This window comes from Lepidothrix coronata, unplaced genomic scaffold, assembly GCF_001604755.1.
Source record: "Lepidothrix coronata isolate B3197 unplaced genomic scaffold, Lepidothrix_coronata-1.0 Scaffold44, whole genome shotgun sequence".
Classification (NCBI taxonomy): Eukaryota; Metazoa; Chordata; class Aves; order Passeriformes; family Pipridae; genus Lepidothrix; species Lepidothrix coronata.
The window spans coordinates 5,565,172-5,580,574 of record NW_016690224.1 but is presented as its reverse complement, the minus strand read 5'-3'; the positions used below and the strand labels follow the sequence as shown (position 1 = coordinate 5,580,574).

Below are 15,403 nucleotides of genomic sequence, written 5' to 3'. Positions count from 1 at the left end.
CTAAAGCCACTGCGTTCCTGAGAGGCCTCCAGATCCCAAGGTAAGGACTTCCCAACTTAATGCACTGCACTAATACTTTTTCAATAGCTCTGTCATCAGAAACTAACCACCCACCACATCAGATGGTTTATAACACATTACTTATATTCTTCTTTTTCTCTGACTCCATTCCCTCAGAAAGCATGTTTTCTTTCCATGGAAAACCATTTCTTCTAGATCTTCACATCCCTACACACACACACACTGAATATTTCACCTGAATCTCCAGTCTCCTAACACAGTACAGCAATGCCCAGTCCTCCTATTTAACTTGACCCAGCAGCACACAGCCAGCTGCCATCAGCTCCTTCTCTTGTTCACTGACCCATTGCTGCACATTCCCAGGTTAGTGGAGCTCCATTTCTGTGGATCACTGATTTAGCCTTACACATCCCCAGCACTTGGTGCCCACTCTCTGACCCAATAAAATAACACCACCCCCCTTTTCCATCTCTGAACTCAGTATTCTCCCTCTTGCAGGGATCTGCAGTACCAGAAATGCAATCATCTGCTGCTCCCTGCTTAACAGCAACAACTAATTCAGAGTATTTCAGCAACAATTTCAACAATAACTGCTTTAGAATCAATCTTTCCATCCCATTCCCTCCCCTCCATCCCAGAAATAATCACAGAACGGTAGGACATGCACAAGGCACAGCAGCAACAGATCAAGCCCGAATCTGGCAGCTTCCCCACAGCAGAGTACAGCAGTTAAAACAGCTTTTCCCCACACACACCATCCTCACTGTAACAAACCTGCCCATTTTCCAGCGGTCCTATCCACCTAAGCAATAATTCCTACTTACTCTGGTCTGAGGATCCCCAATGCCTTGATGAATGAAAACCCCACAAACGGCAAATCTTCCCCCGAGAATCCTGCTGGGCTCAACTGGCGCGTAGAGGATAAAACCCGCGAATTCTTCTCTGGTTCATCAAAATTTGAGGTGTCATCATCAGACTTGAGAGTAGGAACGAAGGGGGGAGGAGCTGGTGAAAAAAGGCAAGAAGAAAAGACAAAATTCAGCTACAGTTCACTCTGCAACAGTCCCACTCATTCAGTGCTTGCAATGGCACTGCAGCTCCTGCTTTTAATCTTGCTAACACAAGCAGACTGAGCTGCTGCTCTCAAAGCGTATTACAGCAACAAGAGATTAACCCTTGAGCCACCAACATGGCTACCACTCTGCAGGCACAACGTCTCCCACACTCATCAAACTGGGCTTCAGCTTGGGCATTTGAGATTGGGGGGCTTGGGGTTTTTTGTTTCAGGTTAGGATGTTGGGGTTTTTTAAACACATACATTGAATAAAATCAAAGCACCAGGCTAGGTAAAACATTGATGTAATATAGCTGAAAGTCAGTCAATTCTGATTCATCTTGAAAAGGAAAATGTCTTCAACCTGTCCAATTAGTGACACTACCTGAGAATGAAGCCTGATCCTGTGCCAGTCAGCTGAGGGATATATCTTACCCTTCAGCACTAACAAGAATCTTCCCAGCATGGGCTTCTAATCAAGAGCAAACTGGTCTTTCTCCTGGAAGGTTTTAATAAACTACAGCTACTAGAAACTCACTGGTCTTTAGGAAAGGAAGAAAGTAAGATTTTATTTCTCTGAAAGAGCTTGCTGAAGATCTGGAACTCTTGTCGGGACACCACTGCAGTCTGGCTCTGATACAATCAGCTCTGAAGAGAGGTATAAATAGCAGGAATTACAATGTATTTCTTAGTATAATTTCTAAATTGGTACCACTTAACTTGTCAAGCAGTTGTTTAATTTCAGCTGATTTTCTTACATTACCTTCAGTTTAATTAACCCAAGGAACAAAAGGACAAGTTCTCCTCAATGATGTGCAGCACCCGAGCTACCTGCTGGCTTGGCTACATGTGGGAAAGGAATGAATGCAAGAGCCTGCTGGGCAATTCCTGCCTCATTAAATCACGTTTTCTAACATTTATTTATTTATTTATTTATTTCATCACTTAGGTCCCCACTCACTGCAACTCTACAGAGCTAAAACAGCTCTTCTGTCAGCAACCAGAACAGCCCATTGTCACCAGCTGATGGAAGTGGAGTGTGCTAAACCCGTTACCATGGATCCAGTATGGATCTCCTGGAGCTGAAGGGCTGGTGAGGATTGAAGAACCGGGAACAAACACTCCAACCCCTGCAGTGCAGGCTCCCTGCTCCTCACTCCCTGCATGCTCGGGGTTTAACCCTACCTGCCTGCATCGTGACAGATGCTGCTGCCGACGGGACTGACAGGGGCAGAACCAGGCACGGCTGGAGCTTGCTGGCTCCCTCTAGGCTGCCAAAGCCCTTCACTGCCCACTGTTAACTCTTCGTTCTCTACACAAACGTAGCTGAAAGTACCCACCAGACCGGCAGGAACAGCCAAACGATAAAAAAAAAGAACTGTGTCTGTATGAACTGCCAAATCCCAACTACACACACAGGCTTTGGTAGCAGCTCCCCAAGGAGCCATCCTGACGCTGCTCCCAAGCAGGGAAGTGAGAAGAAATTCCATGAAGCCAGATAGGATGCTGCTCACGTACAGAAGTTCCAAGTCCATTAGAATGAGATAAATGGGGGAAATACAGAAATTAAATAGGTTCTGTAAGTAGCAGTTTTATTTACTGGCAGCAGAAGATTTAAAATTTCTGTCAATATCATGAATTTATTAATTTCTTCTGTTTTATTGGTTATAATACAAATTTAGATTCAATGTAATGCTGATATTTATGTACCATAAATATAATTTTGAAATACAGATTGTTGGTTAGGCTTTGTATGTTTTTTTTAAATCACTTAATGTCAGAATAATGTCCAGCTACTCTTCCATATCCTCTTAATGATTAAAAACAGAGAAGTAACAGGAAACAATTTGTAAGTATTTCATTTTTAATGCAAACATAAGCCTCAAGTTACAGTTAATTCACAGCAGAGGAGGATTAATTTAGGATTAGAATTTTTTAGTTCAGGACATTTGCTGAAAGAACTCTGCACATCCTCTTACAGGAAGGGGCTGCTGGGAGGTTTTTAACATTGTTTCTGAAGACAGATGCTGTCTGTGAGGTAAAGTAATAGGGACAACAGCAAACACTTCACTTCATCCGGGAAGTCTAGAATCTTTCTTAAAGAGGTACCAAAATCCAACTTGGTTGCCTTTTTATAACAGTATAAGCACCCTGTTATGCACTTCCCAGAGCCTGACAGATAACTTCATCTTCAAGAGAGATCTAGAGCCTTACTTCTCACCAGAAATCAGCAAAGAAGATCTTAAGAGTCATCTTGAAGCCCTTGCAATTAAAAAGAAAGTCCCTCCTCTTACCAACAGTAAGAATTCTTACTCAAACCACATGCATAAAAGAAAATATCATTTAACTAGGCATGCACATAAAAAGATGAAAAGGGCTCAGTGGGGGCACAATGGATGCACAGAGATAAAACTGAATGTGAGAGAGTAAACCTTTGGGGCTGGTGGGAAACTAGTTTAAAGAGCACAGTGTTTTACACTACAGCTTCTTCTAATGCTTAACAAAATATGAGAACAAAGAAGAGAAATTGTGAACACTAGAGTAAAAAAGAATGAAAAAATCCTTTGTCCTCTATGTTGCATTCACTAAAATCCATCACTAAAAGTCCAAAAACTCTGCAACTCTGCAGTATAACTTTGATATTAATAATTTGTATTGATACTAACGTTAATATTTGTTCAAGAAATAGTAGTAACTGAAGAGGAGACTTGGAACAGTCATTCAACAAAAACACCCTTAGATGTCAAGTAGTTCTGAAATTGTCAATAGTGACTGAAAATGAGAAGCAGAACTTCTTCAGGAGTTTCAACACAGGAGAAAAAAAAATCACTCCAGAGTAATAACTGGGAGTAACTTAAAAAAAAAAGAAAAGGTTAGATCCACTCTGTCTGATTTTGTTAATTATTTGGTAGCTTCTTCACAGTCTTTTATTTCCAAGACTGAGTCCTCTGTCTGAAGTCCAAAATACCCACAGAATAAACAGAGTAGTCTTGTAAAAACAAGCTAAAACAGACAAGCAATTTTGTTCTCAAATGTGGGTCCCATGATGACATCATCTCTAGTTAAATTATTATTTCTTGCTTAAAATCAGAAAGTTGTCACACAGCTGTAGTATTTTCAGAACAAGATGAAGACTGGGGAATGCAAATACACTGATGTGCTTATCAGTTGCTTCTTGAAGGGAAGAATCCTTTAGCAGAGGTCAAGACAAGCCTCTGAGAGCTAAATGTGAACACGGTGCCATCACATCTGACAAGGTGAAAAATTTGCACTTTTTTCAGGCTCACTCAAAAGGGAGGCAAAACTATTACTCAAAAAGACACTAAACCTGATGTTTCTACTCATGCAAACTGGTTGGGCATAAAGACCTCTTTTTGTCTCTGACATGTTACGACGAACGCACATGTTCTGTTTACCATTTAAAGTATCTTGTAGAGAACTGCATGTTTTAAAAAAGCCAATTGCTTGCCTAGATACCTCCCCACTTGTGGAAGGATGTAACCCTCTTCCATCTGTTCCAAAGGATGACTTTCAGAGGAAAAGGGGGGTGTTGTAGGTTGCTTAGTTTAAAAAAAAAAAAAAAAAAAAAAGAAAAAGGAAAAAAAAAAGAAAAAGCCAAAACCACCACACACACACTCTCTCAAGTACTTTAATCACTTTATCATTAAGATTAGATAAAGTGTCTCTTATGGAAATAATTTTTTTTAACACTGCATTAGTGTGTGTATTTATGACTAGTTCAAAGAACATTGCTTTAACCAGGTCTTTCCATCATTTCAAAATATTTTCATGCAAATTCAGAAAAGAGAGACTGCATTTCCCCTGGGACAGTGAGAGACTCAACTGAAATAGGAGACTTAAAAGCAATACAGAATGTTTCTTAAGGATAAAAATGTGTCTTTTCTTGATCTACAAGGTGATCTATAAATGCTTCCTGAGGAAAAGCATCCACACAGCCTTTTTAAGTAGGTTAGGCATTACTGTTCCTGGGGCTCTAACAGCCCTATTTGAGAAGGTGTCATGGAAGAAAAATAGAAAATTCCAGTGATGTAATTTAAGGATGTTTTCTCTAAGACCACTTATAGAAAAGGCACTGTACTAGTTCCAACCAATCTATACAATATTGTCTTAACATTTCTACTGTTCTGTCAAGACAAGGATCCAACACATACATTTCTGTTAGCAGAAGTGATCTCCAAGCTGAAATGAAAGTGAGCTCCAAGAAACAAGTCGATAAATTTCTCTGAAGACAAGCATGAAACACCACAGTGTTTAACTGTTAACATGTTCAATGTCAGCTTTGGGTTCCAAAGGATAAGGAAGTGTCTTAGACTTATGAATAATGAGATTTGGGTTCCTGCTTGTTCAATAGCAGAAAACAGCCTAAAAATCAGTCTTCAACACTTTCACAAGTTCTTGTGTTTGCACAAGACATTAATTCTTTTCTTCTCATATATATAGTTTCCTCATGCAAGTCCAAACATGCCATTCCATTTTCAAAGACCTCTTGGACTGCAGTTACTAAGCAATTCTTAAAATGAAAGGTTTTTTATGCTATACATATATATTGCTTAGTTAATAATAAAAGTCTTCTGACCATCTCCCAGCTGGGCTTCAGCAAAGCAGTTTGTTGGTTCCAAATTAAAAAGCTGATGCAGTTTATGGATTTGAAATTACAGAAGGTAACTAACAAAATCCACAAATTATAAAGAATGTAGCCTTGTTGCTAATAACTCAAGTATGTCATCCCCCCATTCTCTATCTCTGATTTTAGATAATTATTAAGTACTCAAATAATTCTGTTATCAACTTTCCAGTGAAATACTTGATCATTTAGCTGAAACACAGGGAGAAATATGCTTATTCCAGGTAAATAAATTCCAAACTGTTTTCAGAAAATTTTGTCAAGTAAATCAACACAAACTTTTGAAAGTTTTGGGTTGGTTTATTTGTGAGGGGAAGTGTGGTGCTGTCTGTTTTGGGGTGCCTTTTTTTTTTTTTTAATAAACTTCAGAAGTCATTAAATAGCAGAAGTCAATAGAGAGCAAAATCCATAAGTGTGTTTCAGTATAATACTCCAGTGAAGGGGAAGATTACCTGTTGAGACTAATTCAGTTAAAACTGACCTTAGGTTTAATGGTTTGATCTTGTTTCTGTAACTTAAGAGCTGCTTCTACAGACACACATTACTTGAACCCAAGGAAGCTGAGAGCTTGTTTTAGAGGCAACAATCTTTAGGAAAGGGGTTTACTAAAAAGTCAAGTGTTTCATAGGTTACCATAACAACAAAATGTAACACTGAAAAACCCCTTAATGACACATTCTTAACTAAAATCAGTGCATTAAGAATGGCTATCCTGGAGCTCTCAGCATGATAATTAAATACCTGCAAGGCAAAGGTACCAATTTTTTCTCTACCTTGCTCAGTTTGAAACAGAAATTACATCATTGCTCTTATGGACTAGAGAAAAGTCTGATTGTACTGATACAGAATTTGTTTAACAGTTGTAGAATCGTAGAATCATTTCAGGTGGCAAAGGCCTTAAGCTCACCAAATCCAACACCCCATAACCCCAAAATCTTTGACCAGATTAACTTGAGGCAGTGAGATTCTTTAATACAAACCTAAATCCTCTGACCTCTTCCAGCACTCACTAGTTTCCTAATTTTCTCAGGCTGCCATTGCTCCAGTCAAACACCACTATCAGCAGAGGTCAAGATTAGAAAGAGATCTTTAGCCTTTAGATAGCCCAGGTCAAACCTGACAGAGGTTTTGTACAGAATGACAGCACCGCTGCCCCGAAAAACCAGCACAAGGAGAGCCACTGCCGAGAGCAAAGCAAGAGGTGATACATTGAATCTGCTGCTTAAAGCAAGAAGACTGCTGTGTTTTGTGCTAGTTCCAGCGGGGGTTTATCGAGTATGAGGCACAACATCCAAGTCAGGGGTCAAAACTGCATGAATTGTCACAGTAGGTAGGTCCGGATATTAAAGGGAGTGATTCAATCCACTGGCCAGCTGCAGGCAGAAATGGGATTTTTTTAAAATCCCAAATGATTATTTCAACATTGTAATGACAATCAGGGCTGCCTACCAGCTTGCCCATCAGCATCACCACTGCTACATGAAGTGGCAAAAATGCTCAATGAACTCGTGCAGTTGTGTGAATCCTAGACGGGCAACTGGTAAGGAAATACCAGAACAGATGCTCACATGGCACTGGTTTTTTTCTAGATCAGAGATAATATGATATAAATGTTATAGAAAAATTTCAGACACTGGTGGCTTAGGCAGGGCTCTGGGGAAAGAAGGCAGAGTGAGCTGGGAAATGTATGCTAAAATGATGAAAAGGGCTCGAGGCTCAATGGCTCTCAAAGGGCAGAAACAATGGAATTTAACAGAACAGCAACTCCACAAGTTCAAAATTAATGAATCAACAGAAAAGTGAGCAAACAGTCTGTGGAGCTGACAGCTGAAGTGCTGAGATAGTCATCAAATGTAGAAGCACTGGGCTTAGCAATTTATCATGGAAAATGGAGCACAATCATTCCCTTACAGTATATTTGATAAAAAATATAAGGCAGGCATGTTGCCTGCCCAGATAATCTTACAGTCTAAATAATTTCAAATACTATCCCACACAAGTCAGACGCCCATATAGAGATCACTGATGATCTGTGAAATATTTGCTTTTGCCATGGAGCTGGAGCCTCAGTACTTCCAAACACAAAATTCCATTGTTTACACAGTACTATAAACAGTTTTCTGCACAGAAAATTATCTGCCTCGGTGGTTTTATTCTACTCCTAGCTGAATGAACAGATTTTTGACCAAAAAAACCCCAGTGATATATTACCCCCATTGATTTTGAGGAAAAACTCAATGGCCCTACAGCCATGGACATTTCATCACCTACAGAAACTACAAAAAATAAACCAACCTTAAAGTGAAGTTGGTTCACGAGCAAGGAAGGAGAAAGCTGAAGATACAACAAAAAAAAAGCAGATGAAGCCCAAATTAAGCAAACTGAGGTGGCAGAGGCCTGAATGAACCTACTGATGCATTTTAATCTGAGAAAGGACACGGAAAGGACCATTTTGATTTTCCAGTCTAGTGCCTGCAGTAATATGGCAATTGCATCAGAAATTCATATGGAGTTTTATTAAACTCATCTCACCTTACAGTTCTCACCTGAGATGTTAACATAGCCTATTCAAAAACCAAAATGAGCTGTTTTGTTAAAAGCACCTGCTCCAGGACACAGTCCTGTTTCATAATGAATAATTCAAATCAAACACACAAATACTCACATTGTACCAATTTTCCCATTAACCAAAGAATCAGAAATTCTTTATAAATACAGCTTTATTCTACTTACTGTTACGGATATTATTCCAGTCAATTTTAGAAAAAAATGGGTGGCAGCAGAGACCCTCATAACCCAGCCTTTCCTTCTGCCCACAAAGCAGGCTCTGGATCAGGTCAAGAAATTCACTGCTAACTTTCACATCCTCTGGGAACTTCAGAAATCTCTGCATTAGAAAGAAATGGATTTCTGCTCAGTAGGAAAACAGGCTCAGAACAGTAAGATTAAGTTTCATTATTCTGAGATATGTCAGGCACAAAGGATGAATATTTATAGCACACAAATAAAAGCAGGGTGCTTTTTATCCAAATAGGCTTTTATATGCATTTACTGCAGCAAAGATAAGAACACAGGAACAATTGTTCCCACCCAGGCCAATGGTATCCCAGGTCACCATCTTATGCTGAGCAATGGCCAATGGCACACACAGATGGAAGAGTAAAACAAGACACTTTCCCAGAAAATTCTCCCAAACTTCCAAGGGTTTGTGGCTTAGGATTTTCTGAACCAGGGACTATGACACCTGTTACAAAAAATTACTTGATATCTACACTACAGAGACATGCAAATACAATATAAAGCATATATTCCAAATATTTTATGAACATGACAAAGTAAGAGACACCCAAAAGCTTCTTTTCTCAACTGTAAAAACAGTCTCTAGTTACACCCTTTTTACTCGAGAACAGGGAAGGAGTTCTCTCTACCTGGAAGTTCATGATGTTATTGAAAGTTTTTGCTGAAGTCCCTTCAGTGAAGGGAGTTCTTCCATAAACCATTTCATAGGCAATGACTCCGAGGGACCACCAGTCACATTCTGGACCATAAGAGGCTTTGCCATCCCCACTCAACCCCGTCAGCATTTCTGGTGCCATGTAGTCAGGTGTGCCAACAGGCAGCCTGGCATTCACCTAGAAGCAAAGATATACCAAGTGATATCACAGCACTTTCTGTTCATTTTCATCTTGTTTCTTTCTTTTTTTTTTTTTTCCTTTAATCAGGCATAATTTTCAGCCCTCCAAGTGAATTTTAAGTAAGTAATTTTAAGCAAGGCTGTTTGGCAAATAAGTGCAACATTAAGGACACTGCTGATAAACAAACAAAGCAAGCTATTTGGTATAAAAGGAGTCAAATCATCAGAGCCAACTGTTATTAGAAAGTACAAACTCCTAAAGTAGAAAAGCTGCATTCCAAAAAGCACAGGATTACTAAACTGATGTTTTAAGCAGAAAATACAGTCTAGCTCTACTGCTTCAAGTAGTATTAACAGGGATATCGTAGCTGAAATTTCAAAACCAGTCAAATTTAGACATAAATATTCCCTGCCCTCATTCCTCTCTCACCCCTACTTTTTTACCTTATGTTCATGATCAGCAGAGTACTAATATCTGAATTTCTGGACTGCTTAGAAAAGGTAATTCAGGAGTCAAAACTGCAATCATTTTTGCACTGAGTGGCATAAAGAATGAAACAGAACAGCAGGCAGGCTAAAAACCTGAGGGTGACTGAAAAGGCAATGTGAAGAAAACACTTAAAAGGAAAATGCAATGCAGAAAGCACTGAAAATGCAAGAACAGGGAAAAGAGAATGGTAAGAATCACATCAAAAAGAAAATGCTATGAAGAAAGAAAAACTTGTAAAACAAGACCGGAATCTGGTGCAGATCTTCATGTTCTCACTTAGATATATTTTAATTTTAAATTTTCACTTAAAGTTGTTTGCAGTTACCAAAACTTACAAGGAACTTATAAAAAACTCCACTGATTCAGATTTCAATGTAGTGCTGATGAGTGAAGCCCAGAACACTGGAATGTGACCCATTTTAACCAAGAGATCCCCAGTCTTCAAAGCTATGCCACCTTAGTTACAACAGACACGATTTCCCTTCAAATTATGAACAATTATAAATCCATGTCCATTGAAGAGCTGTAAGAACCTCTAAAAGTATGATTTTGTATCACAGTGCAGCACCATGAGTAAGTAGTCTTGCCTAAACCTTACCTGTGTATTTATATGTATTTAATAAGCTAATATATATCTACTGAGGGCTGCAAAAGATACTCGAGCTCATGTTTGAAAAGCCTTTCATAAATAGAAAACTATGATTGAGAGCAGATTCTTGGACAAGAGAGGCAGAAGAGCGAGGTGCAGTCCAGGAATAAATACCAAGTTAGTTTTCCTCTTTTGACTGGACTATCCAAACAAGCCACAGACAAAGTTTAAATCCACATTATTACCGTTTTGTTTACTGTCATCTTGGCAGCTGACCCAAAGTCCACCAGTTTAATGTGTCCTGTTCGGTCAATAAGAACATTCTCTGGTTTGATATCTCTGTAAGCAAGAAGAAAGCCCTCAGTACCTTTCCATGCTATTCCCTCCTATCACATCCAGATAACAGGATAGCCCGATTCAGTTACACTCAACCCTGTGCTCAGCTGCACTTTCAAGTGGGAGCCTTGTTTCCAACTGCTGTTGTTTCCAACCAAATAGGAAAGTATTAAAGTTCCCCTTATTTCATGGAAGGTTAATCATTATTGATAGAATGTGGAAAGAGAAGGTGGGTTTGCACCCTCACCACATTGTGAGTTACAGTAAAGTATGAGGTAGCTTTCTTCCCAAATTCCCTTGCAACTTATTCTGCTCATCTTCCAAATCCAGGCAGTGACCTTGCATTAGAAGGCCACAGTCTGTGCTCTAAGTGCAGCCACTGCACCTCCTGGAACATAAAATAATTCCTAATAATTTCCACACCCTCAGAATGGAATCAATTTATTAAATACCAATATGATTTGAAAATGCACACATCAGCCTCCAAGCCTGGAGAGAAAACTGTGATATTTAACTACTCCAACATCCTATACTGCCCTGTTCGCCAGTCAGCACACAACAATTTTTAACAATTACACTAATTTCCCACACTCTTTGGTGCCAAAAGCAGCAATCTCTGGAAAAGATTTAAATTTTTTATAGTGCAGCATTAAGGTTTCTTTTTACTGAGCCTCCAGAAAAATATATGTAACAATCCTTTCTTGATATTAGGCTGAACTTTACATCAAAGTTAATGCCTTTAGCTACAATTATAGTTGGGAGTCTGATTAATTTTCTAATTTTGTCTTCCAATACAGCTCGTGAAATACTGTCCTGAAAGAGGACAGAATATAAAATAAAAGAAATCACACAAGAATGCATCATTCCAGAACACCTTTTCTGGAATGATACTGATTAAAGATATCTGTGCTCTGCAAAGCAAACTTTACCTACCTGTGTACATAACCCATCTGATGGACACTGTGAATGGCCAAGACCAACTCTGCGAGATAAAACTGCACCATATTCTCATCCAGTTGGTCCTCATATCGGTTTAAGAGGGACAGCAAGTCCCCTCCAGGCTCATACTCCATAACCTACATTAAATTTTAAAAGAACACATATTTCATGTACACAAAAGATATTCCACTCAACTCCTCCATATTACACTGGACACATATCAAATAGTGGCATGTAGTGCAGGAAAATTAACAGAAAACGAGCACATTTCAACCATCACGTTGTTCTTTAGTATAACAACAGCAGTAGTGTTCAACAGAGGAGAGAAACAAAGACTAGGCATTACCAAGTAGAGATTTTTCTTGTCTTGAAATGCATATTGTAACTGTGGAATCCATGGACTGGTGCTCTGAGCTAATATGCTGCGTTCTTCCTCAAAAAATGACACCTACAAAAAGAAGTGTTCAGTTATATCATGATGAGAGGGAGTTGGAATACATTAGAATCCCCTAGTTTGAGAAAAGTTTGAGTCTGTGCCAAAGGCACGCATCGCAAAAAAATTACACAGAAATTTTAAGTGCTATTTCCTTGTGATATACACCTTCAAAAAAGTAATTTAATTTTACTTCTTTTTGTTTTCTGTTCCCCTCCCACTCTCTGTTGTCTAGCTTGCTTTCAGCTGAACAGTCCCTGCAGCAAAGGCCAGCTTCCCTCTCAATCTGTTGAAGCATGCACCAGTCTGGAGTGCAGTCCTGGTTGACTTCATCTGGACTGGCCCCAATAAAATAAAACTAATCTCAAAAGAATCAGACAAGCAGAAAAGAAGCTGGACCAATCATGGGGTAGCATCTTACAGCCAATTTAGTAATACATTAAAATACAAGGCTTTGATGAAATAGTCCTCTAGCAACTATTGAATTGTTCAGATGTTCAGCCAGACAACAAGAAATTAATTTTATTACAGAATACCATAAATTTCTTTAGACCAACATTCCCTACTTTCACTGACCCACAATGAACAAGAATGAGCAAATGCCATATAAGGGTAGTATCCTACTCTGCTTCCTTGTTGTTCTATGCAATAGAAAGAACAATTTTAGCCTGGTTTCATTTTTAGTAGCTACAAAAAATTATAAGGAATCTCAGGAGCAACCTAACTGCACCATGTATGGGGATCAACTAATGCAGATGTTGCTGCATAAATTCAAGAGGTCTTTCATGGAGTGTCTCTGTCCTGCTTGTCATCTCAAGTCAGTAAAAGAATTAACTTCTGTTTCTCACTAAACTATGATAACAACCTCTATTACCCCTTTTTTAAGTTTAAAAGTAATGCATTTCCCAAGGTAGCGAGAGGCTCTCCATAAAAACCCAATCACCAGTTTGCCTTCACACCCACTCTTGACATTCTACGTCTCTCTTTAACATAAAAAAACCCCTAATGAATAGATTGCCTGAAAATCCAAGCCATCAACAAGCAGATCAATACTGATTCAGTGTTTACTTCATCTGTTTTTTCTTGTCTTACAATTGATGTTAAGCTCTTGAAGACACGGGACATGTTTTAGCACCTGAGGATGGCACTTCAGCCAGTCCATGGGCTTTGACAACGGCTTTTAAACACAGCAAAACCACACACAGATTTATTGCTCTACCGAAATGTAAGATGAACCTTCTCAAGATACATTTTTAGCTTTATTCTAATAGTAGTGACAAAAAGGAAGTGTTTAACAAATTGCAATTTATCCTCCTACTGTAATAACACAAATATACGTACGTGCTCCTGCGCCAGCAAGGACTCCTTGCTCATCACCTTCATAGCATATATATCACCAGTAACTTTCTCTCTTACTACTTTGACCTCTGCAAAGTGACCACAGCCAACCACACTCTTTACTTCAAAATCCTTCACACTGGGTTGCAGTTCCTTTAGTTCAGCTATAGCCTCTGCATCTATAAAAATAAAATACTTATTTTTACATTGGCCAACTGGCATTTCATAAAAAAAAAGACATCAAAACTGGGGAATAAAATTAAATTTTAAAAAAAAAATTTAAAAAAAAAAAAAAAAGACATTCAGTTCCAGATTCTCAAGAAATGTTAAATCTTTCCAGAATATGCTTCTTAAAAATAACACTATGCATAAGAACTAGAAAAAGAATGTATCGATGCAGAGTTAAGTCTGAAATATGGTACATACAAAGGAATCAGGAAATGCTAAGACAGTTCTCATAGCAACCATAATTCTGTCCCATTCATAACACCAGAGGCTGAGAGCCTCTTTGGTTTCCAACTTCTTTCCAGCCACCCTTTACCAACACGAAGTGTATTCCCTAAATACGAGGGCTTCGCTGGAGTCCAGGGGCAGGGTTTGCTCCTCTGCCTGAGGGAGGCACTAGTCCATTGTCTAACAACCAACCACAGGCATTTATTGCAGATATTCAGCTCGAGTTTTCCACTGACCAGCATGCAGGGTGATACTCAATCGCTCATGGGAGGCTGTTCTAAAAATTCTTCAGACCAACAGAAGATTACTGTCCAATAACAATATCTAGAAATCATTGGATGGAGCTGTTACAGAGGGCATGACACGTTGCTTGTAACCAAATGGCTTTCTGCTATATCTTAACGGAAAAATTGATGAACCTTTTATTTTCTCTCTTCCCTGAAAGGAACTCAAGCACGTTAGCAGTAACATATTTACTCCTTTAGAAATTAGATCTTTGAAGAACAGAAACACTATTTACAAGTTGCACATGCAAAACTTGGGTAACACAAGGAATCCAAAACATGAAAGAGCCAAGGATTATCAAGTTCCTTTCTTGAATTTTTTTTCTCATCCGTCTAGTCACTACCCTGCTCTCAACTTCTGACATCCTTCTACTGTGTGCATTTGGAGCTTTGCTGTATCAAGTGCTCAGACACTTTCCAAGAAAGTGCCTCCTCAGATATAAATATAGTACAGACTAAGGAGGATGCACATTCGAGTCACAGCACTTCAAAAGCCACTTGCATTTGATCTTGGACCTGAACAAAGCTTTACTAAGACTGCCAAGATCCCCTTTGCAATGTTGAGTCTGCCCACAAAAAGTCGGATGCTCAAAGTCCTGGGTTACATTCATTAATGGATCAAAGCAACTAAAGCATTACTTAAACATTCAGATTACTAAGAACTGTCTTTTAAAATGACACCTGAAAATTAGTTTAAACAAACTTACACTTCTTGACAAAGTTGCCAACGTGTTTAATTTTCATTAAAGCAGGATTTCTGCACTCTTCAAAAAGAACAAATAACGAATCAAGGATGCCTTCCCGGGAGAGAGGAGACATCTGCTGTTGAGTCACAAAGAGTGGCTTCCCCTGGAAAAAAAAAAGCAGCAACAGCAGATGGAGTCTCAGACAACAATGAAAAGCCTCAAATCAATAACAGATGTATAGAGCAGATTATATATTATTCATTTTTAAATCACTTCTTCAGAAATTAGGCAAATGATACAGAAGTGTGAGGTAAATATATCAACTCACTGTGTCTATCTGTAATAGCTGTCACAGGTATTTTACTTTTAGACAAAGCAAACTTAATGATTTTTAAAGTTCAAGTCTCAGCTTTCTTGAAACTACCTACACCCTCCTGATGACTTTGATCTGACTGGATTTTTCCTTGACATTGTATCATGTATGTTTTTTTCATGGTACAA

At 38.8% G+C, this 15,403-nt stretch overlaps 1 protein-coding gene across 11 annotated transcripts in view; it reads right to left on the bottom strand.

Moving 5' to 3' along the window:
• The window catches only part of CIT (citron rho-interacting serine/threonine kinase), an 82,820-nt gene that overhangs the window by 55,998 nt on the left and 11,419 nt on the right, over positions 1–15,403 (bottom strand). For 10 of the 11 annotated variants that reach the window (XM_017814120.1, XM_017814118.1, XM_017814114.1 and 7 more), the window contains 8 exons: positions 14,924–15,065; positions 13,483–13,658; positions 12,055–12,156; positions 11,703–11,845; positions 10,679–10,772; positions 9,149–9,352; positions 8,454–8,607; positions 846–1,026 (listed from right to left, as the gene is read on the bottom strand). In XM_017814120.1, coding sequence (XP_017669609.1) covers positions 846–1,026; positions 8,454–8,607; positions 9,149–9,352; positions 10,679–10,772; positions 11,703–11,845; positions 12,055–12,156; positions 13,483–13,658; positions 14,924–15,065 — 1,196 coding nt within the window. Of the gene's footprint in view, positions 1–845; positions 1,027–2,260; positions 2,290–8,453; positions 8,608–9,148; positions 9,353–10,678; positions 10,773–11,702; positions 11,846–12,054; positions 12,157–13,482; positions 13,659–14,923; positions 15,066–15,403 lie in introns of those variants that run through there. The other variant, XM_017814125.1, reaches the window with a different exon arrangement.